The 26,141-nt window shown below is 46.6% G+C and overlaps 1 protein-coding gene across 3 annotated transcripts in view; it reads right to left on the reverse strand.

The window, feature by feature from the left end:
* Positions 1-1,315: 1,315 nt before the first annotated feature.
* The window catches only part of LOC140391915 (protocadherin Fat 4-like), a 264,299-nt gene continuing 239,473 nt past the window's right edge, over positions 1,316-26,141 (reverse strand). For 2 of the 3 annotated variants that reach the window (XM_072476961.1, XM_072476960.1), the window contains exon 16: positions 1,316-4,281. In XM_072476961.1, coding sequence (XP_072333062.1) covers positions 2,498-4,281 — 1,784 coding nt within the window. In that variant the 3' untranslated portion in view covers positions 1,316-2,497. Of the gene's footprint in view, positions 4,282-5,917; positions 6,054-26,141 lie in introns of those variants that run through there. The other variant, XM_072476962.1, reaches the window with a different exon arrangement.

Genomic DNA, 26,141 nt, shown 5'->3' on the forward strand with positions numbered 1-26,141 from the left:
GAACATGGCTGGTGTAAAACAGGAAATTTGGGTGGTGGTGCATATTTGTTTTTGGCATTTAACGTACGCAGTCATGAACTTGCCTCTTGATATGTGACACGCCCCTCCCTTACATAATGAGGGTGATTCAGAAGGCGGTGCGTCACTCAGTCTGGGCATACCATTGCATATTATCATGTAGGAGGAGGAGGGCAAGTAGGAGAGATGATGATTCACATAGATTTGTTCAATAGCTGTGGCCTTGGTAAATGGGTTACAGGAAAGGCCAATTCTGGTTAGAAAATTCCGTAGGATCCATTTGGGGATGGTAAACTGGCAGAAATGGCTTCTGCTCCAAACTGCTGACCAGGAAAAGAGCTTGACCTGAAATTGCACTTACAAAAAGCCCACTGGGGATGGGTTGTCAAGGCCAACGACGTTAACACTGCTGTCGTGTGTACATGTTATAAATCTCAAAATGCGCTTTGAAAAGAAGATTCAATGAGGCATTTTAGGATTAGTTAGGTGTTAGTTAGTTAGATGGGCTGGTCAGGTGGGCAAAACAGTGACAAATGGAACCTAACCCAGAAAAGTGTGAGGTGCTGCATTTTGGGAGGACTAACAAGGCCAGGGAGTTCAATGAACGGTAGGATGCTAGGAGGCACAGAGCACCAGAGCCATCTTGGAGTGCATGTCCACAGCCCTCGGAAGGCAGCAGGATAGGTAAGGTGGTTAAGAAGGCGTATGGGATACTTGCCTTTATCCGCTGATGGATAGCATATAAGAGCAGGGAGGTTATGAGGAAGTTGTATAAAACGCTTGTTAGACCACAGCTAGAGCACTGTGTGCAGTTCTGGTTGGCAGAATATAGGAAGGATGTGATTGTACTAGAAAGGGTGCAGAGGAGATTCACCAGGATGTTGCTTGGGTTGGAGCGTTTCAGCTACGATTAGGCTGGGATTGTTCTCCTTAAAGCAGAGAAGGGCTGAGAGGAGTCAGGATCAAGGTGTACAAAATTATGTAGGACATAGATTGGGTAGATAGGAAGCAACATTTCCCCTTAGTAGAGACATCAATATCCAGGGGGCATAGATTTAAGGTAAGGGGTTGAAGATTTAGAGGGGATTTAAGAAAGGTTTTTTCACCCAGAGGGTGGTGGGAATCTGGAACTCACTGCCCCTCAGGGCGGTAGAGGCTGGAACCCTCATAACATTTCAGAAGCATTTAGATGAGCACTTTGTTTTGTTACCTGTGTGGTAGGTAACAGGTGCTACTCAAACCTTGGTTAGTGATAAGGTCTTCTGAATCTCGATGAAGAAGACTCAAACTCGTCCAGTAGTAACAAAAGGTTTATTGAGTAACTATAACAATAATTGCATGAGTTCTTTACTTTAAGTTTGATACTACTGATAAGGTTAACAAGATCTAACAACGGTAACTATACGTAACTCCACTAGCCATCTGAACTAGTCTGCTATTGCCCTGGTCACAGTGTACCCAAGAGAGAGAGAGAGACCCAATGTGGTTGCCTTTTATACCCCTGTTGGTCCGGCCCTCTAATTATCATGTGGTGCTACTGATTACACATTAACCCCTTGTGTAGATGCACATATAGAGATCACTACACACTTGAAATGCCATAACATACAGGCTACAGACCAAGTGGGATTAGAACAGCTATGTGCTTGATGGCCAAGACAGACACAATGAGCTGAAGGGCCTCTTTTTGTTGTGTAAAACTCTATGACTCTCTGATACACCATGAACAGTTCTCTTCATGATTGCGTAATGTTCAGTCATTGTTGAGGAAATGAACAAAAAATGATGCAATAAAAACAGAAGATCCTGCATAACCTCAGCAGGTCTGGCAGTGTCTTTGGAGAGAAACAGAGTTTAACGTTTCGAGTCCATTAACCCTTTTGCAGAACTACAGAACAAAATGGTGCAACTTGTTCTGTTAATCCCATTGATTGGCACGTTTCTTAGAATACGAGAATCCACAGCTTCTCTGTATACTTTACTGTATATTTGAGATGGAAGAAGTGAATATTCTACTGAGAGCTGGTTAAAATCTAAAATGGAGTAAATAACAATTGATGATAATACAGTAATTGGCTTTACCTTGGAAACTGAAATGTTACTGTCCTAACACACAAAACCAATGCATAAAATCATTAAAATACATAAATATCGTTAGAATTAACAAACATTGCACTTTTATTAAGTGTATACAGGAGAGGGTGGCATGGGGCACAGTGGTTAGCACTGGGACTGCGGCGCTGAGGACCCGGGTTCGAATCCCGGCCCTGGGTCACTGTCCATGTGGAGTTTGCACATTCTCCCCGTGTCCCCCACAACCCAAAGATGTGCAGGTTAGGTGGATTGGCCATGCTAAATTGTCCCTTAATTGGAAAAAAAATCAATTAGGTAATCTAAATTTATGAAAATAAAAGTGTATACAGGAGAAACTCTAAATAAGAATAGAAATTGCTCCATAAAAGGATTTGCGAGGGAAGCATCACAGAAATCCTTCGTGATCACTCCCTCCAGCATTAGAAAATTGATTTTCACTCCCTGGTTCACTTGGAAGTTCAGCAAGGTCCTTGAAAATCTCAACATATTTTTCAAAATTCGGTCCCCAGTTTAAAATATTATCCCAATTGTGTGTTCTGTTGACAGGGGAACCATCGCATGGTAGCATATTGTTATCTGAATCCTCATCAGTAATAATTTCAGTGTCCATTAAACATGGGTTGGATGTATACCCTTTTTCATGCCCCTGTAATCTAATCTCCCATTCATTTAGCATCCTCTCATCTTCAGCAATATTTCTCCCTGAATCCTCTTGATTATATTTGTGCACAGACGAATGACTATATGCCAAAAGTTCCCTTTCATAGTTATATTCTGAACAAGTGAAAGAACTGTGGGAATCGCTATCAGATGAAGTGTCTGTGGATGGAAGGACGCCTGGGGGGCTCTTCTGGGCTGACGCTCGATGTGAAACTTGCGACAGTGAAATTCTTTGAGCAGTATTCTTGACAGATTTCTGTACCGTTGGAGCATTCAGTTTTTTTACCTCTTCCACGGACAGGCCAAGTGGAAATCTCTTGGCCATCTGTTTTATTCTGCTGTTGGGTCTGTAACTGGGCACAAGTGTTGATGGATCAGGCAACCTTTGAACCTGATCATCTCCAGAAAAGGTCAAATTATTAATACCTCCTTCACTTGATTGGCTGGTGTCAAAATGGCCATGGTGTGAAAGCTCTGTTTTGCAGCCAGTCACATGAAGATCATTTATTAAACGTTTGCGCTCTGTAAATAAAACTGATGAAGGAAACCATTCCGATGAGCATGCTTGAGGACAATGTTGAATTGCAAATCCATCTTTTGGCACTTGACTTTTCCATAGAACACCACGTTGACTTGGAGTAATCTGAACAGGAGACTGAGTGTTTCTTTGATTGGAAATAAATGGTTGAGATTTATTGTGCATACACCTGGGGAGAATTACATTTGTATAATGATCGTTGTTGATCTGGATCTGGGTGTGGTACTGAATGATGTCAATATCAGACGAAGCTATACTGTTTGCACTATCGACATTATAGACTTCCAAGTTATAGGCTTGACCCTGACATTGCTTATTCTGCACCATGTTGGCTGTGGTATTAATAAAGGTTTCATTCACAATGTGATAATTGTTTTCTCCGTTGAGGATATCTGGCTGCTTTTCAGCATTGTCAGGGCTACAATGATTTGTGTCATTATCTTCATCATCATGATCATCAAAAGCTTTATTCTCAGTGCCCTTTTGGAGAGATGTAATCATCTTTGGTCTCTTATTTTTCGAAGTAGTACACTGACACTTGACAAAAGCAGCTATCAGAGGAATTACTACGAGAGCTACAAGTACAATCACTGCTATGCTCCATCGTGGCAACTGAATTTTGTCTTCCTGACAGTCTGAATGGCCATTCAGTGTTGAGGTGCAGAACTCACAGTAGGAGCCAGTAAAATCTGCCTTGCATATGCAGTGATATGTGTCATTTGAAGATGGAAGACATGTACCACCATGCCTACAAGGGTCAGGAAAACAGGAAACTGGGAGACACTCGTATGCAAACCATAAATCACTGCACTTCATTCCAGTTGGGCATGGGTTGTTCAAGCAGGCATTTGGCCCTCTGCATCCAGCCTGTACTGAGACATCACTTGGACATACTTCAACTAAGTCATTCAGTCCATTAAATGGCATCACCTGATTATTGTATTTGAATATTTTGATACATCCTTTAAAACCTGTAAGAAAAGGAAAGATAAATCAACAATAGCAGATCAGGGGTTATGTAAAATCTCTTGAGGTTTAGCCTGATAATATGATTCAGTTAAAGTTTATAGCATTCATTACATTTATGACCAAATACATTCTTAAGAAGAATGATGAAATCATTATCTTTTTCATGTCCACTTCCCGTTCACCTTGCTCACTTTTGACTCATTCCTGAGTCATGTGTTATGCAATCAATTTAAGGTCAATTTAAAATAACTTTTTGTATTTGCTGTTATTTACTTGGTTCCATGTACCGTGCTGTCAGACTAATCTTTGACCCAAGCACTCAGCTAATGGTTAACTTATCTGACTTAATTGAAATGTGGGAACCCAACCTTATTGTGCAATCTGTGTTTGTGAAGAAAATACAGATTTAATTGTCATAATGACAAGAATATATAAGCCCAGAAACGCATGTCTTGAGCATGATGCAGTCTTGATTGCCACACATTTGCTGACACCAAGAGATTTCTGGAAAGTACTGATGGCATATGAGCACAAATACCTTCAAATCGAGCAGTAAGGCAATTAAAGGATTAATCTTGCCCAGATGGAGCAGCTATTAAGGGAGCGTTTGCATTGACAAACTCTGAAGTGTTCATTTCGAGATAAATAGATTCAAAATTTCTTTACACTGTCTAGGGTTTTTCTAAATATAGAGAACTGCATCCTGTGCTCTGCAAACTTGGCAGAGGAAGACAGCAGAGTAAGAAAGGGCTTCCTATGCTGTCGGGCAGCACAACCTACGTTTCATTAGGTCTTCTGGCTTCCCTACATGTAACAGGCACAGCTACCTGACCATGATGGTAGAGAGTGTTTAATGAAGCTATAGGATAGCAGAAAGACTGCCAAATAAGGTGTAACATTAGTTTAACATTGACAATCACAGTCAAATCCTAATGAATATTCGAATGAAAATTCACCGACCTGAAATGTTAACTCTTGTTCTCTCTCCACAGATACTGCCTGACCTGCTAAGTATTTCCAGCATTTTCTATTTTTATTTCAGTTTGCCAGCATCCCCTCTATTTTGCTTTTGGCTCAATTGTTATTTGTTAAATTACCTTCAGGGTACCTCAAAGGTCAACTATAGTGACAACCAATTTGTTTCTCATATATGTATGGTCTCCTTGTCAAAACGTCAAGAGTCTCTCCCTCCATGGTTACTGACGGCATCAAACGATTGCTTTGAGATAGATAGTTCAGGGCGCACATGGCTGATGAAACAATCAACTGGAGGAAATAGTCCAATGGGATTCCCCAGGGATCTGTTCTAGCCCCAGCCCTTTTCAATCTCTGTATCAATGCTTTGCATCCAACCCTGTCTTGGAAGTTCATCTACATTGATGATATCTGCAGTGCCTTTCAGGGATTTTAATGTACAGAATTGAGTTTTTATCAGTGAGAGCATTTGTTTTATTTAATGAAGTTTATAATAGATACTTTAGAACTTTGTTTTATTTAATCAGCATTCAGCACTGTTTGAAAGCACTAAAACGTCATCCAGTTATCATTAAAAGCCCCTACATTCCCAATGTCCGATCCATATTAACTTATGCCACCTCATGCTCCTCATCCATCTCCCATGGCACCTCATACCTTCCACCTCACATCTCTGCGCTGTTTCTGTTCATCCCATAAAGAAAATCCGAACATGCGAGAAAGTTTCTCCTGAGACGAGTTTTGGGAGTGGGGAATTTTGCCGACTCTACATCTCTGATCCGGGAATGAAAACTTGGCCCTGATTCAAAAGGAGATTTTAAGTCTCAGTTTGACATGTTATGTAGCCAACAATACAGAATCATGTAGCAAAATGCAGAGGCCCCAATATTAATTCTGTCTGTGGTAGATGAATTTCTGTTTCAGTTTTAAACTCACCCATCAAAACAAGGCACTGGTTACTTTAACTTCTACAGGCGTGAATTAACTAAATGGGAGCAAAGTTCCACAGTGAGCATGTTTAGCCACATGTTTCCCTGCATTCACAGTGCCGGGAAACACAACGCCATCGACCTCGGGTTAGATAGGGGGCCTCAGTGGGGAAAGGGGCCTCAGTGGGCAACGCAAGGTCAAGGCCACACAAAGACCTGTTTTCTGCACTGAGGAGCTCCGCCTGCATGAACTCCTCGGTATAGCGAGAGGTTGAGATACCATTTTTAAATGGCGACCCATTCTCTGGAGCCCCGACGCGATGCCCAACCACCACCCTCCTCCCACCCCCCACAAGCTCCAGTGCACTATGGGAGGGCCCCAGGACCCCCCAACAGCCACTCAGGGCATCCCAGCCCTATTGCCACCACATGAAAAATGCTAGCTTGGCACCTTGGCAGTGCTAACCTGGTACATTAGCAGTTTCCCTGCCAGCTGGAAGTACCACCTGGGAACCTTGGCAATGCTAGGCTGGCACCAGCAGTGCCTGGGTACCCCCTTGCCCAAAGGGCATGCACTTGGGCACCTCCGATCCCCTGGGGAACCTCCATGAGCGCTGTTCCTTCTGGTCCCCGTTTGTGGAGACAAGCACTGAAATGCACTCGCCCAAGGTCTCCAAGACGAAGGGGGATAAATCCCAATGCCGCGGGTATCTCGGGATACTGCACATTAAAGTGAGACTTGCTGTCTTGCTCTAACATGCAGATTAGCCAAAAAGTGATCACGTCCACAACGGGCAGGATTTACATCGCAACGTCTCGCGAGCTGCCCGTTAGATCTTGTGAGGCGTTGTGAACCAGGTAGATCCTGGGAGCGGGGCCTCCCGGCTTCTATAGGCCACATTGCACTGTGGCACGCTGTCTTTCGGGCGCAGCAAGGCCGGTAGATCGCACCCTGCATCTCATTATCAGCTCAGCACTCAGATTCCCACTGAATCGGCTGACCTAACCTGAAACCGTGCCTTTCCCCCCACCACCCCAACTTCCTAGAGTGCAAGTTCCAGCAGGGCAGCCAGAGGCTGGCTTTGAGTGGGAACATGCCTCTTAAAAGCATCTCTTAAAAATTACTTAAGGTTAGCTCTATTGTTTCGTTGCTGAAAAAAATTAATTTAGTCTGAAATAATTTGCTCGCAGCCCGAGATATTTTACTGCTTCCCTGGAGATGCTTGTGGAAGAGGCGAGAAGAGAATTCCTGTTCTCCAGCCAAAATTATAGGAATGGGAGTTTGTATGCAGGGTTATAGTTGTTGCTAAATATGTTGACCATTTGGTATGGAGAAAGATTTCAGATTTCATCCACTCCTGCAGTATCACCTCAGGAACTGAATACAAAACAGGAAGTCTTCCAAAGACCTGACTAGTGTTAAAAGTGTGAGTACTGCTCCTCATTGAACCTCTCTCTCTAAGACACGTATAACATTCCTCCATGCTCCTTCTCCAGCAGTATCAGCCTTCGCCAACCGGCACAAAGATGTCATAACGATTCTGTGTGTTGACTTGAGTACTAAATACGGCATGGTACTTGGATAAGATATTGTAAGGTCAGATACCACATGTTTGGAAGTTGGCCAACCAGGCAGATTAAATGGTGTTGTTCTTGTGGTTAAATCTGGGACTTTGAGTGTTCCTTCGGCCTGAGGTGTGACAAAAGGCACACCCCTTATTCACATTAAAAACGTGGTTGCAAATATTAAGTTAAATATTAAGTTAATTGTTCTTCTGTTTTGAGATAATTACTTTTGGTTTTGAGGATTAAAGGATGGGATTCTCTGTTCGGGAGTCTAAGTCCTTCCACTAGTGGAGAATCAGGGGCGGGATTCTCCTATCCCCCGCCGGGTCGGAGAATCGCTGGGGGGGCAGCGTGAATCCCGTCCCCACAGGCCGCCGAATTCTCCGGCACCGGAGATTCGGCGGGGGCGGGAATCACGCCGTGCCAGCCGGCGGGCCCCCCCCCCCGGCGATTCTCCGGCCCGCGATGGGCCGAAGTCGCGCTGCTGCTATGCCGGTCCAGCCGGCGTGAATTGAAGGTCCCTTACCAGCAGGTCCTGGCGGCGTGAGCGGGCTCCGGGGTCCTGGGGGGTGCGTGGGGCAGTCTTGCCCCGGGGGGTGCCCCCACGGTGGCCTGGCCCGTGATCGGGGCCCACCAATCCGCGGGCGGGCCTGTGCCGTGGGTGCACTCTTTTACTACGCGTCGGCCGTGTAGGTCTCTCTGCGATGGCTGACGCATTAGTGACCCCCCCCCTGAGCATGCGCGGGGATGACATCAGCAGCCGCTGACGTCCCGCGCATGCGCGGACTCCTGCCGGCCGGCGGAGTCTCTTCGGCCCCGGCTGGCGTGGCGCCAAAGGCCTTCCACACCAGCCGACGGGGTGCCAACCACTCCGGGGTGGGCCTAGCCCCTAAAGGTGAGGGCTTGGCCCCTAAAGGTGCGGAGAAATCCGCACCTTTGGGGCGGCCCGACGCCGGAGTGGTTCACGCCACTCCATCCCGCCGGGACCCCCCGCCCCGCCGGGTAGGGGAGAATCCCGCCCCAGGACTGGTCTCCGCTGGGGCTAGGAGCACCCCCGATGTGCCATTCATGGGACCTGGAAAAAGAATTTTGCAAATCGGGTTTTCCGTACCATTCCATGGCACATCAGGTTCCATGCTGTAACTGAGAGGGGTGGGAACTAATCTCTTGGACAAGTCCTGCACCTTTGAGATCAGAGCTCATTTTTAAGGGGCATTCCAATCACCATTAGCTGCTCAAACCCCCCCATCCCCACCTCCCCGGATCGCAGGCAGGGCACCACGCCACCCTAATCGATGGCATGGCACCCCTTCTCAGAATCCCCTTCAGCCCCTCCATTCAACCCCACCTCACATCCCTTCAGTGCCCCCCAGAAACCCCTTCAACCCCCCTTCCCCCATCATGCTCCACCCCTTAGCAGTGCCAACCTGGCAGTCCCAGGCAAGCTGGCAACCACCAGTTACCCACCAAAGACAAACAAAATAACTCTAATGAGCTATTTGCATTGTCCTGCTGGGTTGGGCCGGGAAGTCCAGTTGCGCCATCGGGAAACGCGCTATGGCCGGCGTGGCGGCCATGGACACTCATAATCGGTTTGCCTCCTGGTGCGAATCCCAATTTTGCCCGGCTGGGGAATTATCCACCCAATCAGAATTCCTGATCTTAGCGACGAGGAACGGAGGATTCTGATCAAAGTCTTAACTGTAGAACTGTAAGCCATGTGCACAATGGTTAGCACAGCTCCAGGGTCCCAGGTTTGATTCCCGGCTTGGGTCACTATGGAGTCTGCAAGTTCTCCCCCGTCTGCTCCGGTTTCCTCTGACAAGTCCCGAAGGACGTGCTTGTTAGGTGAATTGGACATTCTGAATTCTCCCTCTGCGTACCCGAACAGGCGCCAGAATGTGGCAACTAGGGGCTTTTCACAGTAACGTTACTGCAGTGTTAATGTAAGCCTACTTGTGACAATAAAGATTATTATCATTATTAAGAGTTTAACAGTTAGAAAGGCAAGATCATAAACCAGCAGGTGGGTTTAATTGACTGGATAATTGGAGGCTTGACGTCTGCAATCCTCACAGTTATGGCATTCCAGAGAGATGTTTTGTTTCAGAGCTAAATGAATTTGATAGCTTGCAGTACACGCTGAAAAGATGTAAAAAATATCTATCATCAGATAAAATAAAAAAAGATAAATTATGCATAATTAAACTAAAGGTCGTTTGAGGACAGTCCAGAGCAGGCTGCGTCATTGGATGGAGTTTAGGGAAGTTCCTAAGTTCAATTAATCCGGATGTTAATGCTGAGAGAGTGAAGAGACCTTTGGACCTGATGTGGTTTGCAGCTCAGTAAGAGATAGCTAAAGTAAATGATAATTAACTAGCTTTGCACTGTAAACAGAGTAATAATATTAACTTCATCAATCACCGTGTGGAATGTGAATGAGGGTTAATCTCGGGGGGGGGGGGGGGGGGAGAACACCCGATAATTGTGCGGTGGGGAGGGGTGGAGGTGCCCCAGATACCTTTGTGATCGGGCGTGGGGGGACGTGGTGTGGACTGGGGGATGGGGGTAGGGTGGGGGGGGGGGGGGGAGGGGGGGAAGGGTTTAACGTCCTTTAAAGATGGCACCTCGATCTCGGTTCTATCAGGCTGCACCCCACCAGAACGGAAGACGTAAACCATGCCACCCAATTTAATTTTTTTGTCAGAGTGGCTTAAGATCGGGCCTGAAAACTCGACTGTGCATCAGGAGAGATACACGCCGGTTTTCAGTCAGAACCCGACACTCTGACAATTTTTGGCAAAATTCTGCCTGAGTTATTCAGATCTAGTTTTAAATGTTAACGGCCCCTCACCAGATTGTAACAATGCACACACTTCTTCATTCCTTCCTTCTTTTATATACCACCCACTAGCATTATTCTCCTTTCCCTTTCCTTCTCCATTTCACCCCTCACTTCACACTTTCTTCCTGTTCAAAATGTCCCCTATCCTGCATGAATGTTTGCTTTGTCTCCTTTTGAGCATTTGCAGTATCAACACAAACTCCTCACATCGCACTCGCCTTTCAGTAGCCACTCACCAATTGTCACCTTTTCTTTCTGCAGGAGAGAACTATGCAAAATATTGACGCGAGGAAGAAGACCTGGGGAGGATCACTAAACCTATTGTAAATGGCAGAACCCTTAGGAACATTAACATACGAGGGATCCGGGTGTGCAGGTCCACAGTTTACTAAAAATGGAAACACAGGTGCTCAAGGTGATGAAGAAGGCCTATGGTGTGCTTACGTTCATCAGCCGGGGAATTGAGTACAAGAAGTGGGAAATCATGTGCAGCTATGTAAAACCTTGGTTAGGCCGCATTTGGAGTATTATCAGGACGTGGAAGTTTTGGAGGAAGTGCAAAGAAGGTTTGCCAGGATGCTGCCTGGTCTCAAGGGTGTTGGCTATGAGGAGAGGTTGAATAAAATAGGATTGTTTTCACTGGAAAGACGGAGGCTGAGGAGGGACCTGATAGAGGTCTACAAAATTATGAGAGGCATAGACAGGGTGGATAGTCAGAGGCTTTTCCCAAGGGTAGAAGTTTCAATTACAAGTGGGCACAGGTTCAAGGTGAGAGGGAGAGGTTTAAGGGAGATGTGCAGGGTAAGCTTTTCACGCAGAGAGTGGTAGGTGCCGGAACGCACTGCCAGAGGATGTGGTGGAAGCAGGCACATTAGCAACATTTAAGAGGCATCCGGATGGATCCATGAATAGGGAGGAAATAGAGGCATACAGACAGAAAAAGGGCAGAAGGCTTTTTTTTTTTAGTTAGGGCATCATGGTCATCACAGGCTTGGAGGGCCGAAGGGCCTGTCCCTGTGCTGTACTTTTCTTTGTTCTTTGTAAATCTTATGATCCTCAACTAACTGGAAGAGGAAGCTGCAGGTATTTGTGGACATCAGTTATTTTAACTCTGGGGAGCTTGTCGTATGAGGAGCGGTTGAGGAGTCTGGGTTTGTACTTGTTGGAGTTTAGAAGGATAAGGGGGGATCTTATTGAAAGTTACAGGATACCGCGAGGCCTGGATAGTGCGGATGTGGAGAGGATGTTTCCACGTGTAGGAAAAACTAGAACCAGAGGACACCATCTCAGACTAAAGGGACGATCCATTAAAACAGAGATGAGGAGGAATTTCTTCAGCCAGAGGGTGGTGAATCTGTGGAACTCTTTGCCGCAGAAGGCTGTGGAGGCTAAATCACTGAGTGTCTTTAAGACAGAGTTAGATAGGTTCTTGATTAATAAGGGGATCAGCGGTTATGGGGAGAAGGCAGGAGAATGGGGATGAGAAAATATCAGCCATGATTGAATGGCAGAGCAGACTCGATGGGCTGAGTGGCCTAATTCTGCTCCTATGTCTTATGGTTGTATGGTCTTATGATCTGTCTCAAGTGAGTTGTTCATATCAGACAAAATGATCCTTCCCTCTCACAGACCACATGACCACTGTCTCGCAGGATCTCCCTCTGATGGGTCCAGGCCATCCGGAGCCGTTTCCGCCCCCCCCCCCCCCCCCCCCCTCCCCCAGCCACCCAAGAGAACACCTCAGAGGAGAACTCCGAGGTGTCACAGCTACCACCTTCACCTTCCATCAGCGCAGAGAGACACACACCTCGATGGGCGACATTCGTGGACAGGCTTCTGGGGCAGAATCTGGTCAGTCCCACACAGTTGCTGATGTACATCAGGTGGAGTCAGGAACATCCAAGGGTGACTGCAGTTGGATGTCTGCTGGATTGGACTCAGTTGGATCCCAGTCAGATGCCGAGCCTCTGGTCAAGGTTCTCCCAGAGCTGATAAAGGTGAAAGAACACAGCATTGACATTCAGGAGGGGATGTCAGCGACATTCCAGTGAATGCAAGGCTGATTGGAGGAGTCCTAAAGGCTGCAGGCGCAAGATACTGTGCTGGTAATGCATGACACTGAGGGCAACATTGCCAGGATGGCAACCACAGTGGAAAACCTGGAGCATGATGTCTGCATCTTGAAAGGTGGCGTCCAAGGCTCAGTCTGTGATGACCGTGGCTGAGGGCCTCAACATCATGTCTCATTTGCTGAGGGACATGTAAAAGACACAAGTGGACATTGCTGAGGCACTCCAGAGCATGGCCCAGTCATTGAGGACCATCTCTTAGATCATCGAAACCATGGCGCAGACAATGGGTAGTTTCCAGGACTGGCAGCACCAGATGACTCACTCTAGCTGCCCCTTCATCCCATGGAGACGCCCAGGGGCTTGGAGGCACCGTGCATGAGGGGAAAGCGTTGGAGGCCAACCCAGGGCCTGCCACTAAGGCAACTACGCAATATCCAGTTCTTCCAAATACTCCCCTCCTGACACCAGAGCATTTCAAGGGCAGCAGGCATAACTGGGTGGCACAGCGATGCCTGTGACAGCGGTAAGTCGCCCGGGGTCCTCCGGCTCCAGGCCCTCCAGAGGGCATCAAAGGCCACAGGCATGGAAAGCTGAAGGCTGCCTCTACCTTTAATGTGCTGGAGACGTAGCACTAGACCATGAAAGATCAAGAAGAGCGAGGAGCACTGGGTGTGCACTTCACCGCGAGCACAGTGGAGAACGATCAAACGCCCCCATGCAGAGCCGTTTAGAGGATGGGTGTGAGCGCGCTGTCAGCAGAAAACAGGAGTCAGGTTTTTGCAGAGCTTTCCTCAACCTTGCCTTGTATATTGACCCGCTAACTGTGCCGGCGCAGGCCCATCATGCTAGAATTATGTTATACTGATGCCTGAAGGAGTGATCAGGTTTGGGGGGGCGGTGGAGGAGATAAATGGGGAAGGGGGGGAGGGAAATTGGGGTAGGTTGAGCTGACAGACATGGCCTCGTCCTGGGGGAATCTGGAGGCAATGAGGGCCACCCTGGTCCTCTGGCCATGTTGGACCCTTGCCGCCCATCCTCCGTCCTCCGGATTCTCCTTGGGTTTGCCCTCCAGCCCCTCCAGGACCGCCTCCTCCTCCTGCCTCTCCTCCTTCTCCTCCAGCATGTCACCCCACTGCTGTGTCAGACTGTGGAGGGCACAGCAGACCACCACAAAACAGGCGTCCTTGTGGAGAGTGTACTGCAAGGCATCACCAGAGTGATCAAGGCATCGGAACCACTTTTTCAGCAGGCTGATGTGCTGCTCAATGACAGCATGGGTATCAACGTGGGCCTCATTATTACGGGTCCGCCTCGGTCTCAGGCTTCCGCACTGGTGACATCAGCCATAATCCCAGCGGGTATCCCTTATCCCTCATGAGCCAACCTATCATCCTGGAGTGGTCCTCAAAGACTCCGGGGATCTCCGACTGCCCAGTATGTAGCTGTCATTCACGCTCCCTGGGCAGCAGGAACCAATGTGGATGATTCAAAGGCAGAAGATCCTGCAGCCCGGGCATCTTGGTGAGCCTGGTCCAGCTCAAAGGTGATAAAGCTGCTGCCCGGGCATACACAGCATCTGTTACCTCCCGGATGAATCTGTGGGCTGTAGATTGTGAAATGCCACACAGGTCCTCGCTTGAGTCCTGGAATGGCCCAGAGGTACAAAGGTTCAGGCCTGCAATGAGCTTCACAGCCACTGGGAGCAAGTGTCCTTCTCCTCCACGGGGTGCCAAGTCTGGGAGGACGTGGCACAGATGCCACACTGCCTCTCTGCTGAGACGCAATCTTCTGGGGCATATGGTGTCCATCATCTCACTGAATGACCAGCGACACCTGTACATCTTGGGCTGTCACTGGCCTTCCCTTCTGGGTCCCTCTTCAGCCTGATGGCCGGGTCTTCAGGGTGTGTGGTCGCCCCCTGCACAAGGGGTGACTCCTCCAGCTTGTGCTGATGTTGCTGCCGCCTCTGGAGTCTGCCCCCCTCAGCTGCCACCAGCAGCACGAGGGCAGCCTCCGCTTTTCAACACCAGCAATCATCGTTATACTTGTCAGGAATTGGAGAATGAGTGAGACCGTCAATCAGTGAGGGCTTCCACCCTGAGATCTTCAAATTCCCCAAGCCTCTCCCGCCCTCACTTGTCCTGCCTCTCTCAGAGTGCCATCCAGTGAGCCACTTGTCCTGGCAGACCTTGCTCCGCACACTCACTCGTGACCACATCAGGAGCCCCTAGACCCCAGACCTCTGCCGGGAACATTAAGGAGACTGTGCTCAGTTGTCCTCCGTTGATCCACACACTCACGCTTTGCTCTTTAGTGGTTGATCGTTGGAAGTTGCCTCAATGGTGCTGACGTTCCTGGAGTTCAGGCACACTGTTCAGGCATCAATGTTTGCTGGACATGCTAGGCACTCATCATCCTCTGAGACATGGCACATGGGTCCTTGAGGAGGCACATGAAAGTTGAGGAGTGTGAAGTGCTATTACAGCTAACAAGGCTCATTTGAGATAGCCTTCAGCTCACAGCCAAAGGGAATGAAATTGACTTTCAGGAGAGGAGCCGCAGCAGGGCTCTGTCCTGGAAATGTTTGGTCGGACAGACAGGCTGCAGCTGTGGATGCCCCTGTTATGGGTCTCCACAATATTTAAAGTTGGCTTGAAGGCCTCACAGAAGCAAAGCCCCTCATCCCCCTGCTCAAGAGTGATACCTGACTGAGAACACTTCAGCCCCCTGACCAGGCCCAAATCCCTGGGGGGTCCCTCCGGTGCCCATGTGCTGCATGCCAGAAAACGAAAATGGCTACTCACCTCCTCACTTCCCCTCAGTGGCCATTGCGCCAGCTCCATGTTTTTGAAAATCAGTACTAAACGACACCCGTGTGACTTCCCTGTTTGTTACAGTAAATGTCTTAAAACAAGATATCTTGTCATGTCAACCTTTCAGCTACCAACTAGAAGTTCTATTTATTTCTTTAAAAGGTTAATCGTCTCTACAGAGGTTGTAACTCAAGCAATGATCAGCTCCAATAAGTAAAAGAACCACTATCTCCCCTGATCTTCACTGGCCCCACTATTAACATCCGGGCATTACTATTAAACCAGAAGCTTAATTGGACCAGCCACCGCTACAAAATCAGGCTATAAGCTGAGTATCTTGAAATGAGGTGCACTTCAAAGCATTTCCAGCATCCACAGGGCTGAAATCAGGAGTGCAATGACATACACACCACTTGCCGAGATGGGTGCATCAAGAATGGTCCTCAACAAAATTGCCCTCATTCTGTCAAAGCAGTCTGCCTGATCAGCACCTTCATATCAACCTTCTCCGTCGCTGGTTCATTGTCATTGTAGTACATACTGTCTCTAAATTAGGTAAAAATCATGGAATTCCCACCTAGTATCACCATAGGAACACGATCAACACAAGGATAAAAGTCATTCAAGGAGAAGGACCATCACCCACCTCTCAGGGTAACAAGGATTGGGAGTGAAATGCAGCTTTGTTGGTGTTACCCATATGGTGATATGCCATCAGTGTAAATACACAACGGGTTAATGTAGATACACTAGGACACAGTGAATATACAAGGGGTTAATGTAAATACACTTAGACTAGATAAACACTAGAGGGAGCACCAGAGACATCATGACACACAGACATTCAACCAATCGGTCAGTAAGATAGGACACAACCAATGGGCAGTCAAGACACACAAAGATGTGACACTACCACAGGGGGGCATTACACCAACCCATATAAAAGGACACAGCACACATGCTCAGTCTCTTTCCAGTGGAGATACTCAGTGAGTACAGACAGGGTTGATTGAAACACACCACACCCATCACGCGGATTGTAGCAGACTGGTTAGTTAGTCTGAGTAGCTATAGCTGGATTAAAAGGAGAGTCGAATCTAAGTAGGAGAATTGTTAATAGTTTAATAAATGTGTTAAAGCTATCTCCAAGTCTGAACATTCCTTTGTCAGAGTGTGCAACAAGGAAGCAGCTTATGCTACGTCAAGAGCATAGCAAAACAAACCATATCTCAAGAACAAATAAATAAACCAATTAAATCAAAATTGTGTTCCTCCTCCTCTAAGCCTGTGTGGAATAGCTAACTTGCCTCACCCAGTACAGTCAATTCCATAGCAATTTTACCGAAAACACAGTTGGCTTAGCTTTTCCAATTCTATTTGACGTATTTAACTGCCTCCCTAATTGCAGATCACAGCTGAATTAGAGGATTAATGCTGTTCCTTTTCATTGGCTGGCACTCTGTATGGCAGAGAATGACCACATTTTAGCTGACAGACTGAAATTAGCAACATTTTGTGTCAAATACAAAGAATAAATTCTCTCAAATTCTGTTATTAAACCACAGATAATATCTAAATAGAACATCGTCAGCAATTTCGATGCTACGTTGATGAATGTTGTATTATTTTCTTATTTACAGCCTTAGAAATCTTACACATTTTGGACATCTTAAATTAGCTTCCTTCTCATTGCACTTCAGTTGAACATGATTCATTTTTATAATATCTTTAGATTTATGTAAATAGATATCTAAATATCCAAGACTGTTTCAACCCACATAAATTATAGTTATTTGTGGTTACTGTCGACACTGGGAACATACAGCACACATTCCTCTTGAAAGCAAAAATGCACTTGTCAAAAATGTCAATTCAGACACTGTATAAGGTAGCCTCGGGATAGATAGCTTTCAAAGGCCGCTCATTCAACATGTCTCATGATGTCCTTGAGAACTATGCCTATTTGCACACAAAAGAGTAGCAGTGAAGAGAGGCACATTTTGGTTATGAAGTATCCACTTCGGGCATGTATTCATTCCTAATGCTCATGTTCTGAAAATTGCCCATCTTTGTTCCGATCGAAAGTCGCAAGGAGTATTGAGGTTTTTTTTATAAATGGAAAAGCAAAATGCTTTTGATTTAACCTGATTTTTTTTTTAAAGACGCAATAAGCCATTTAGATACTTTCAATATCCAGGCAGTTATTTTCATCAGCCGGACAACCATCCTGACCAAGAAAATGAAACCAGCTCATTTTAATAATTTGTCTCGCTATTTCACTTGCCTCTTTATTTAAGTGCCTATATTTGTAACTCTGGGTGACAAAATATCGTAAGAATTGTAGGCCGAGTAGTTGCATGAAGAGGTGGCTACTTAAATGGTCATGTGATGGGAGTGGGGGCTCTCCCCGGAACGCAGACAGAGTACAGGTATGTAGAGCTGCTCAGACTAATGAATAAACTATTGTTGTTTTAAGTCCTTGGGCGCCAGTTATTGGGACCCAGCACATCTACAAGAATGAAGAGTATTAATTTTATCAGCATTCCAAAATCATAAGGTGGCAGTGCGGCACAGTGGTTAGCACTGCTGCCTCATGGTGCCGAGGATCCGGTTTCGACCCTGGGTCACTGTCTGTGTCTGCATGGGTCTCACCCCCACAAGCCAAAGATGTGCAGGGTGGGTGAATTGGCTATGCTAAATTGCCCCTTAATTGGAAAAAAGAATTTGGTATTTTTTTTTTATTTTAAAAAGTATTCCAAAGTCATGGGTGGGATTTTCTGGCTGTTCAAGCCATTGGGGTCTTCTGGTCCCCCCGAAGGTGCACCCTCACTGCAGGTTCCATGGCTGCGAGGGGTGGTGTTTAACAGGAAATCTTGTTGACAATGGCGGGACCAGAAGATACCACCGCTGGCCACTGGTGAGCCGCTACACACCGCTGCAGAACGCGCCGCGGAGGGTTGGAAAATCTCACCCAATATTTGCACTGTATTAACAATCAAAATTGTGGTAAAATGCTGCAAAATATCCTTCCATCGGTGATAGTTCAGCTTGGCTATCAGAACCAATGCTTTACCTCCTCTTCTGCATCACGCAACAGTGAACTCAAGACCCCAGCATACTTGTTGTGGTGTGAATATATCCTTTTTTTCAGTCTTAAAGATACATAATATATAAGGGGAGATTGCCAAGAGCTAGGGAAATAAGCATTTGCACACCGACGTCATCATAACCACTAAACAGTCTATACATCTATTTATTTACAATGAAAATAATAAAAGCTGGATTTCAAAATTTGTTATTGGAATTAGTCACCTAATTTATGGTTTAAATAGACTGCCCAAGGCAAAGCTGTGAGCAATGATCTATTTCTCACTTATTCCCTGACCATGCTTAACTCTTCATGTCGATCTACAAGTGGAATATAAGACTTAAATCAATCACTTATTCTGCCTGATCTGCTGAGTGTTTCCAATGCTTTCTGTTATTGTTTCAAATTTCCAACATCTGCAGTTTTTTTTTTCTTTTCCTTGTCACACGTACAGTTCAAACCAAGCGCTAATTGACTAATTAAAATGATTAAAGTTAGATTTGAACTTTAAATTTGAAGTGGTAAGTTATTCCAGAAACATCTACGCATCTTTTCATTTTTGTTTTGGCTCTACAGGATATGGAAAATACATAAGGTGTAAAATAAGTACTGCTTTCAGGAGCTAACTTAAATTCTTATATTATTTATAAATGGCTCAGATTTTCCTTTCATCACTAATAATGTAAAACGTGCCTGTCAGTTGGACTTTCTCCCACTAATCTATTTGTTGCTCTAATTAATATTACTGGATTACAAGCCACCATTGAACTACCTAAGAAGGTAACCATGTCTTATGGGCAGCACGGTAGCATAGTGGTTAGCACAGTTGCTTCACAGCTCCAGGGTCCTGGGTTCAATTCCCGGCTTGTCTGTGTGGAGTCTGCACATTCTCCCCGTGTCTGCGTGGGTTTCCTCTGGGTGCTCAGGTTTCCTTACACTGTCCAAAGATGTGCGGGTTCGGTGGATTGGCCATGCTAAATTGCCCTTAGTGACCAAGAAGGTTAAGTGGGGGTTACTGGGTTACGGGGATAGGGTAGAGATGTGGCTTGAGTAGGGTGCTCTTTGTAAGGGCCAGTGCAGACTCGATGAGCCGAATGGCCTCCTTCTGCGCTGTAAATTCTGTGAATTGCAGTGGCTCTTCCAGCAGAAATCATCCAAATTACCAGATTATTGAAAATTAACAAAGCTAATTTTAGTTTGGTTTTCTTTCACAAGGTCTTGGGAATACGCTATCATTAAGACTTTCTGAGATAGTAGAATTTGTATGTAATTACCTGATATGCTTTTTTTCTTAATCAGCAACCTTTCTATCCCACTCACAAGGGCAATGATTGTCTTCCCATCTTAATTACAATTTCTCTCCCATTTCATCATTTATAACAGTGATATTTTATTCCAAATTTATAATATTTTCTGTCTGCCTCTTCAAACTTCCTCTCCTCTACATCTCCCTGTTGCCATGGGAACCCTCGCCCATGAATTCATCTCTTGGATGTACAAAAATATGAAATAGGAGCATGAGTAGGCCATTTTTTCCCTTGCTCTGCATTTGAATTGAATAAGCTAGTCATCCGGGTTTGTATAAAGATCAACGATACGGAGGTGTCGGCGGGTACGGTCTAGGAGGCACTGAAGGCAGTTATCAGGGGGGGGGATTTATTTCTACTCGGGCACACAAGGAGAAGGCGGAGCGGGTGGAGATAGCGAGCCTGGTGGGGGAAATTCTACAAGTGGACAGGAGATATGCAGAGACCCCAGTGGAAGGGCTTTTAAGGAACGCCAGAGGCTACAACTGAAATTTGGTCTCCTATCCACGGGCAAGGCGGTGGGACAGTTGAGGAGGGTGAAAGGGGCGGTGTATGAGTTAGGGGAAAAAGCGAGCAGGATGTTGGCACATCAGTTGAGGAAGCAGGAGTCAGCGAGAGAGATCGGGAAAGTGAGAGATACAGGGGGAAGGTGGTCTTGGATCCAACGGGGGTGAATGGAGTGTTTCGAGATTTCTACTGCAAGCTTTATAAATCGGAAGCCCCAGCCGGAAGATGAGGTGATTTTTGGGAGGGCTGGAGTTCCCGAAGGTGGGCTGATAGAGAGCCTGGGGATCCCGATTGGGCTTGGGGATGTAATAGAGGTGCTAGAGGCGAATCAATCGGGTAAGGCCCCGGGACCGGATGGATATCTGGTGGAATTTTATAAGCAGTTTTCGGGGATGCTGGGGCCACTGTTGGTAAGGGCCTTCAACGAAGCAAAGGAGTTGGGAGTGCTCCCCCCCGACATTGTCGCTGGCATTGATCTCTCTCATTTGAAGCGGGACAAAGACCGGAAAACTGCGGGTCATATAGACCAATCTCCCTGTTGAATGTGGATGCCAAACTGCTGGCAAAGATCCTGGCCACACGGATCGAGGATTGTGCCCCAGGGGTAATGTGGGAATATCAGACAGGGTTTGCTAAGGGGCGGCCCCTGGCAACCATTATTAGGAGGCTCTTGAACGTTATCATGATGCCTACAGTGGGGCGCGAGGTTGAGCTGGCAGTGGCTATGGATGCAGAAAAGGCCTTTGATCGTGTGGAGTACGAGGGGGGGGTTGGAGCATAGGGTCTCGCTCTATGCGGACGATTTGCTCTTATATATATCAGACCCGTTGGGGGGGTTTATGGGGATACGAGAGGAATTCAGCCGGTTCTCCGGGTATAAATTGAATATGGGCAAAAGTGAGGTTTTTGCGATCCAGGCAAGGAGGCAGGAGAGGAGATTGGGGGAGATGCCATTCAAGTTGGTGGGAAGGCACTTTTGGTACTTAGTTATTCAGGTGGCACGGGAATGGGGTCAGCCTCACAAATTGAATCTGGGTAGGCTAATAGAGCAGATGAAGGGGGACCTCCGGAGGTGGGACGTGTACCCGCTGTCTCTGGTGGGGATGGTCCAGACTGTGAAAATGACAGTCCTCCCGAGGTTGCTGTTTGTTTTTCAGTGTCTCCCAATTTTATCCCCAAGACAATTTTTAGGAAGGTGAATGCAGTAATTTCGGGATTTGTTTGGGCCGATAAAACCCCCGCGGGTGGGAAGGTATCATAGAATTTACAGATTATCATAGAATTTACAGTGCAGAAGGAGGCCATTCAGCCCATCGAGTCTGCACTGGCTCCTGGAAACAGCACCACACCCAAGGCCAACACCTCCACCCCATCCCCATAACCCAGTAACCCCACCCAACACTAAAGGCAATTTTGGACACTAAGGGCAATTTACCATGGCCAATCCACGTAACCTGCACATCTTTGGACTGTGGGAGGAAACCGGAGCACCCGGAGGAAACCCATGCACACACGGGGAGGATGTGCAGACTCCGCACAGGCAGTGACTCAAGCCAGAATCGAACCTGGGACCCTGGAGCTGTGAAGCAATTGTGCTATCCACAATGCTACCGTGCTGCCCTTTTTAGGAAGGTGAATGCGGTAATTTCGGGATTTGTTTGGGCCGATAAAAGCCCGCGGGTGAGGAAGGTACTGCTGGAGTGGGGGTGTGGGGAGGGGGGGTTTGTTCTTCCAAACTTTATGAACTATTACTGGGTGGGGAATATATCGATGGTCAGGAAGTGGGTAGTGGGGGAGGGGTCGGTGTCGGAGAGGGTGGAGGCGGCATCCTGTAAAGGCACGAGTTTGAGGGCATTGTTAACGGCACCTCTGCCGTTCTCACCGGCTCGGTACTCCACAAGCCCGGTAGTAGTGGCAGCCCTGAGGGTGTGGGGACAGTGGCGGCAGAACAGGGGTTTGGAGGGGGCGCCGGTGTGGGCACCGATAGGCAATAACCATCGGTTCGCTCCAGAGGGGCTGGACAGGGGCTTTTGGAGATGGCAGCAGGCAGGGATTGAGAGATTTGGGGTTCACTTTGTTGATGAGGGTTTTCCGAGTTTGGAGGTCCTGGAGGAGGAGTTTATGTTGCCAGGTGGTTCCAGTGCCTGCAAGTGATGGATTTTGTACAGAGGCAGGTCTCAAGCTTTCCACGCCTCCCACCAAGGAGGTTACAGGTTAAGGTGATGTCGAGAACAGGAGTTGGTGAGGGGAAGTCTATAAGGAGCTGATGGAGTGGGAGGGAGCCCCAATAGTGGAGGTGAAGAGAAAGTGGGAAGTGGAAAGTGGGGGTGGGGGGGGGGGGGGGGGTGAGTTGGAGGCTGAATTATGGGAGTAGGCCCTGTGGAGAGTTAACGCGTCCTCGTCGTGTGCCAGGCTCAGCCTGATCCAATTCAAGATGGTCCACAGGCTCATATGACTGTGGCCAGGATGAGAAGCTTCGTTGTGGAAGTGGAGGATAGGTATGGGCGATATGCGGGAAGTCTTGTGAATCATGTACACATGTTCTGGCCGTGTCTGAGGTTGAGGGGCTTTTGGCAGGGATTTGCGGACGTCATGTCAGGGGTCCTGCAAGGGAGGGTGGCTCCGAGTCCAGAGGTGGTGGTCTTTAGACAGTCGGAAGACCCAGGAGCACAGGGAGGGAGAGAGGCCTTTGCTTCCCTGGTGATCTAGAGACAGATTTTTCTGGGATGGAGGGACTCGTGGCCCCCGAAGTTGGGGGTTTGGGTGAACAACATGGCGGGGTTTCTTAGGCTGGAAAAAATTAAATTCGCCTTGAAGGATTCGTTACAGGGATTTGTTCGGAAGTGGCAGCCGTTCATCGACTTCTTCAAGAAAAACTAGACTGTCAGCAGGGGGAGGGGGAGGGGAGGGGGGAGAGGGGAAAAAGGGGAGGCATTGAAGTGACGAATAAGGGTAGGAAAACTAATGGTGGGAGGTCCGGAAGGGCTGGCAGTGTGCTTTTATAAGCCATGTTGATTGGGGTTTGTGTCTGGATGGAATGATGGTTATTTCGTTGTAGGTTCTGTTGGATGTTATTGTCGAAAAGTGTTAAAATTATAAATGCCTCAATAAAATATTTTCTAAAAAAAAGAATAAGATCATGGCTGATATGTTTGTGTTTCAAATTTCTCATTTGAATCTACCCCTGATAACCTTTGATTCCTTTGCCTAACAAGAATCTATCTACCTCCATCTTAGTGATTCCGCCTCCAGCACCTTCGGAGGCAGAGTTCCAAAGTCGCCCAACCCCCTGAGAGAAAACAATTCTCTTTATCCCTGTCCTCAAAGGGTGACCCCTAATTTTGAAAGAGTGCACTCTAGTCTGGACTCACCCACAAGATGAAACAGTCTTTCCAAGTCCACCTTAGACCGTTCAGGATTTTATATACTTCAATCAAGTCACCTCTCACACGTTTGACATCTCGAATGCTCTTGTGGCTGGTTTCTCTGTCTCAACACTAAACAAGCTTCAACTGATCAAAAACACTCTGCCTACTGCCCCACCTGCAAACGTTCCCCATTTCCACCATCCTCTCCAAGCTCCACTTTCTCCCTTTGTCCTGTTAAGTAAATATTCTTGTATTCACTTCCAAATCAGTCCCTGGCCTGCCAACATCAACTTTCTCCTTTGCTCAATTGTGACTGCTTGCTCAGCTATTACACGACCAGTTCCAAGTCCTTGCCCAGTTCCCTCTAAATTTCTATTTCCCTCCTTGTTTTTAAAACTCTTTCTACTTCTCCGCCAGTCTCAATTCCCCATTCCCCTCTTGTTTACACCCTCGTCCCAGTTTTTCATTTTTACCGTTAAGCGCCTTGAACAATCTTCTTGCATTTGAACAGCATAGAATTACAAATAATTTACAATGTGAAAATAGGGCATTTAGACCTGTTTGTCTATGCTGCTGTTTAATACATCACACAAGCCTCCTCCTATCAGATTTCAGCTAACCCTATCAGCATAACCTCCTATTCAGTTCTTCCTAAAGTATTCTGGAAATGCAAATAGTTTGTTCTGTACAGATGCTCTATCTTTTCTGTTTGGCAATAAATCGTGGAGTTAAATATTCAGATTGTCTCCCATTCATAACCAATGAATATTTAGCACTCAAAAATGCCTGTTAATTTACCACTTAATGCTTGTTGTGAGAACTTTCAAGCCGGTAGCTAGTCAATTTTGTAGCGATATATAGTGGACATCATTAAAACCACCTTCATACTTACTATGATACTCATTAAAATTAAGTAAAATAAATGTGTTTTTTTAAAGTCCTGACAAATAAACACCAAATATAAATCAAATTCCAACAGTGAGAGATATGCATTATTTCACAAATCATGACTGAAGTTCAATTGTTCCTTACTAAATGTCACTTTATGTCAACAGGATTTAAATTTGTTCTGTTCAGAACATATACTTAGTACCATGGAGAGACAGTATAAGACAAGGGGTAAACATGAATGTACAATATAAAATAAGAGGTAAAATTCTTAAGGGGGTCCTGAGTATACATAGATCATTGAAGGTGGCAAGACAAGTGGAGAGAGCAGTTAATAAAGCACATAGTACTCTGGGCTTTACTAATAGGGGCATAGGGACAAGAGCAAGGAGGTTATGCTAAACTTATACAAGACACTAGTTAGACCTCAACTGGAGTACTGTGTACAGTTCTGGGCACTACACTGTAGGAATAATGTGAACATGTTGGAAAGAGTGCAGAAGAGATTTACAAGAATGGTTCCAGGGATGAGGAATTTCAGTTATGCCGATAGATTGGAGAGGTTGGCACTGTTCTCCTTTGAGGGAAGAAGGCTAAGAGGAGATTTGATAGAGATGTTCAAAATCATGAGAGAGCTGGACAGAGTAGAGAGGGAGAAACTGTTCCCGCTTGTAAAAGGATCAAGAACGAGAGGGCACAGATTTAAGTTGATTTGCAAAAGAAACAAATGTGATGTGAGGGAAACCTTTATCGTACAACGATTAATTTTTGTCTGGAATGCTTTACAAAGAAAGTGTGGAAAGTGTCTGGAAGTGTGGTGAAGGCAGTGTCATGATATCCACATCAGCATATCATGGTGCAATCACACACACACTGATGGACAGGTAGTTGGACCAACCAGCACACACATAACATCGCAGCCAATCACCAGCGAGAGCACACGCACTATAAAACTGGGAACACCACAGTTCCCGCTCATTCTACCAGGAGATAGCTCAGAGCACAGAGCTCACAGCATGCCACTCAGACATAGACCATGTGCTGAGTGCCTCACTAAGATAGTGATAGGGCTGGGTCCACAGGTTAGCTGATGAAGCAAGTACCCAAGCCAGCAGTTAGTAGTTGTCGTTGTTAAGACAATAAAACAGAGTTGTACCATCTACAGCCGTGTTGGATCATTTGTGCATCAGAACACCCAACACGACATGGTACCAGTAGTGGAAGCTAACCAGCGACTGTGAGACCTACCTGCACCCTTTCAGAAATCCGCCATCCTGCTCCATGGAAAACATCATCCCGCCGCAGCCGCTCCGAATCGCTGGAAATCGTGGCGTCAACTGGAAGCTGTTTAAACAGCGCTTCCAGCTCTTCCTAGAAGCCACAGACAGGGAGAATGCATTGGACACCAGGAAGATCACCCTCCTCCTCTCCACGGCGGGGCAACACGTCATCTACATTGACAACTCCCTGGCATTCGCGGAAGGCGAGGACAAGTCAAAATATA

The sequence above is a fragment of the Scyliorhinus torazame genome, chromosome 15 (assembly GCF_047496885.1).
Source record: "Scyliorhinus torazame isolate Kashiwa2021f chromosome 15, sScyTor2.1, whole genome shotgun sequence".
Lineage (NCBI taxonomy): Eukaryota > Metazoa > Chordata > Chondrichthyes > Carcharhiniformes > Scyliorhinidae > Scyliorhinus > Scyliorhinus torazame.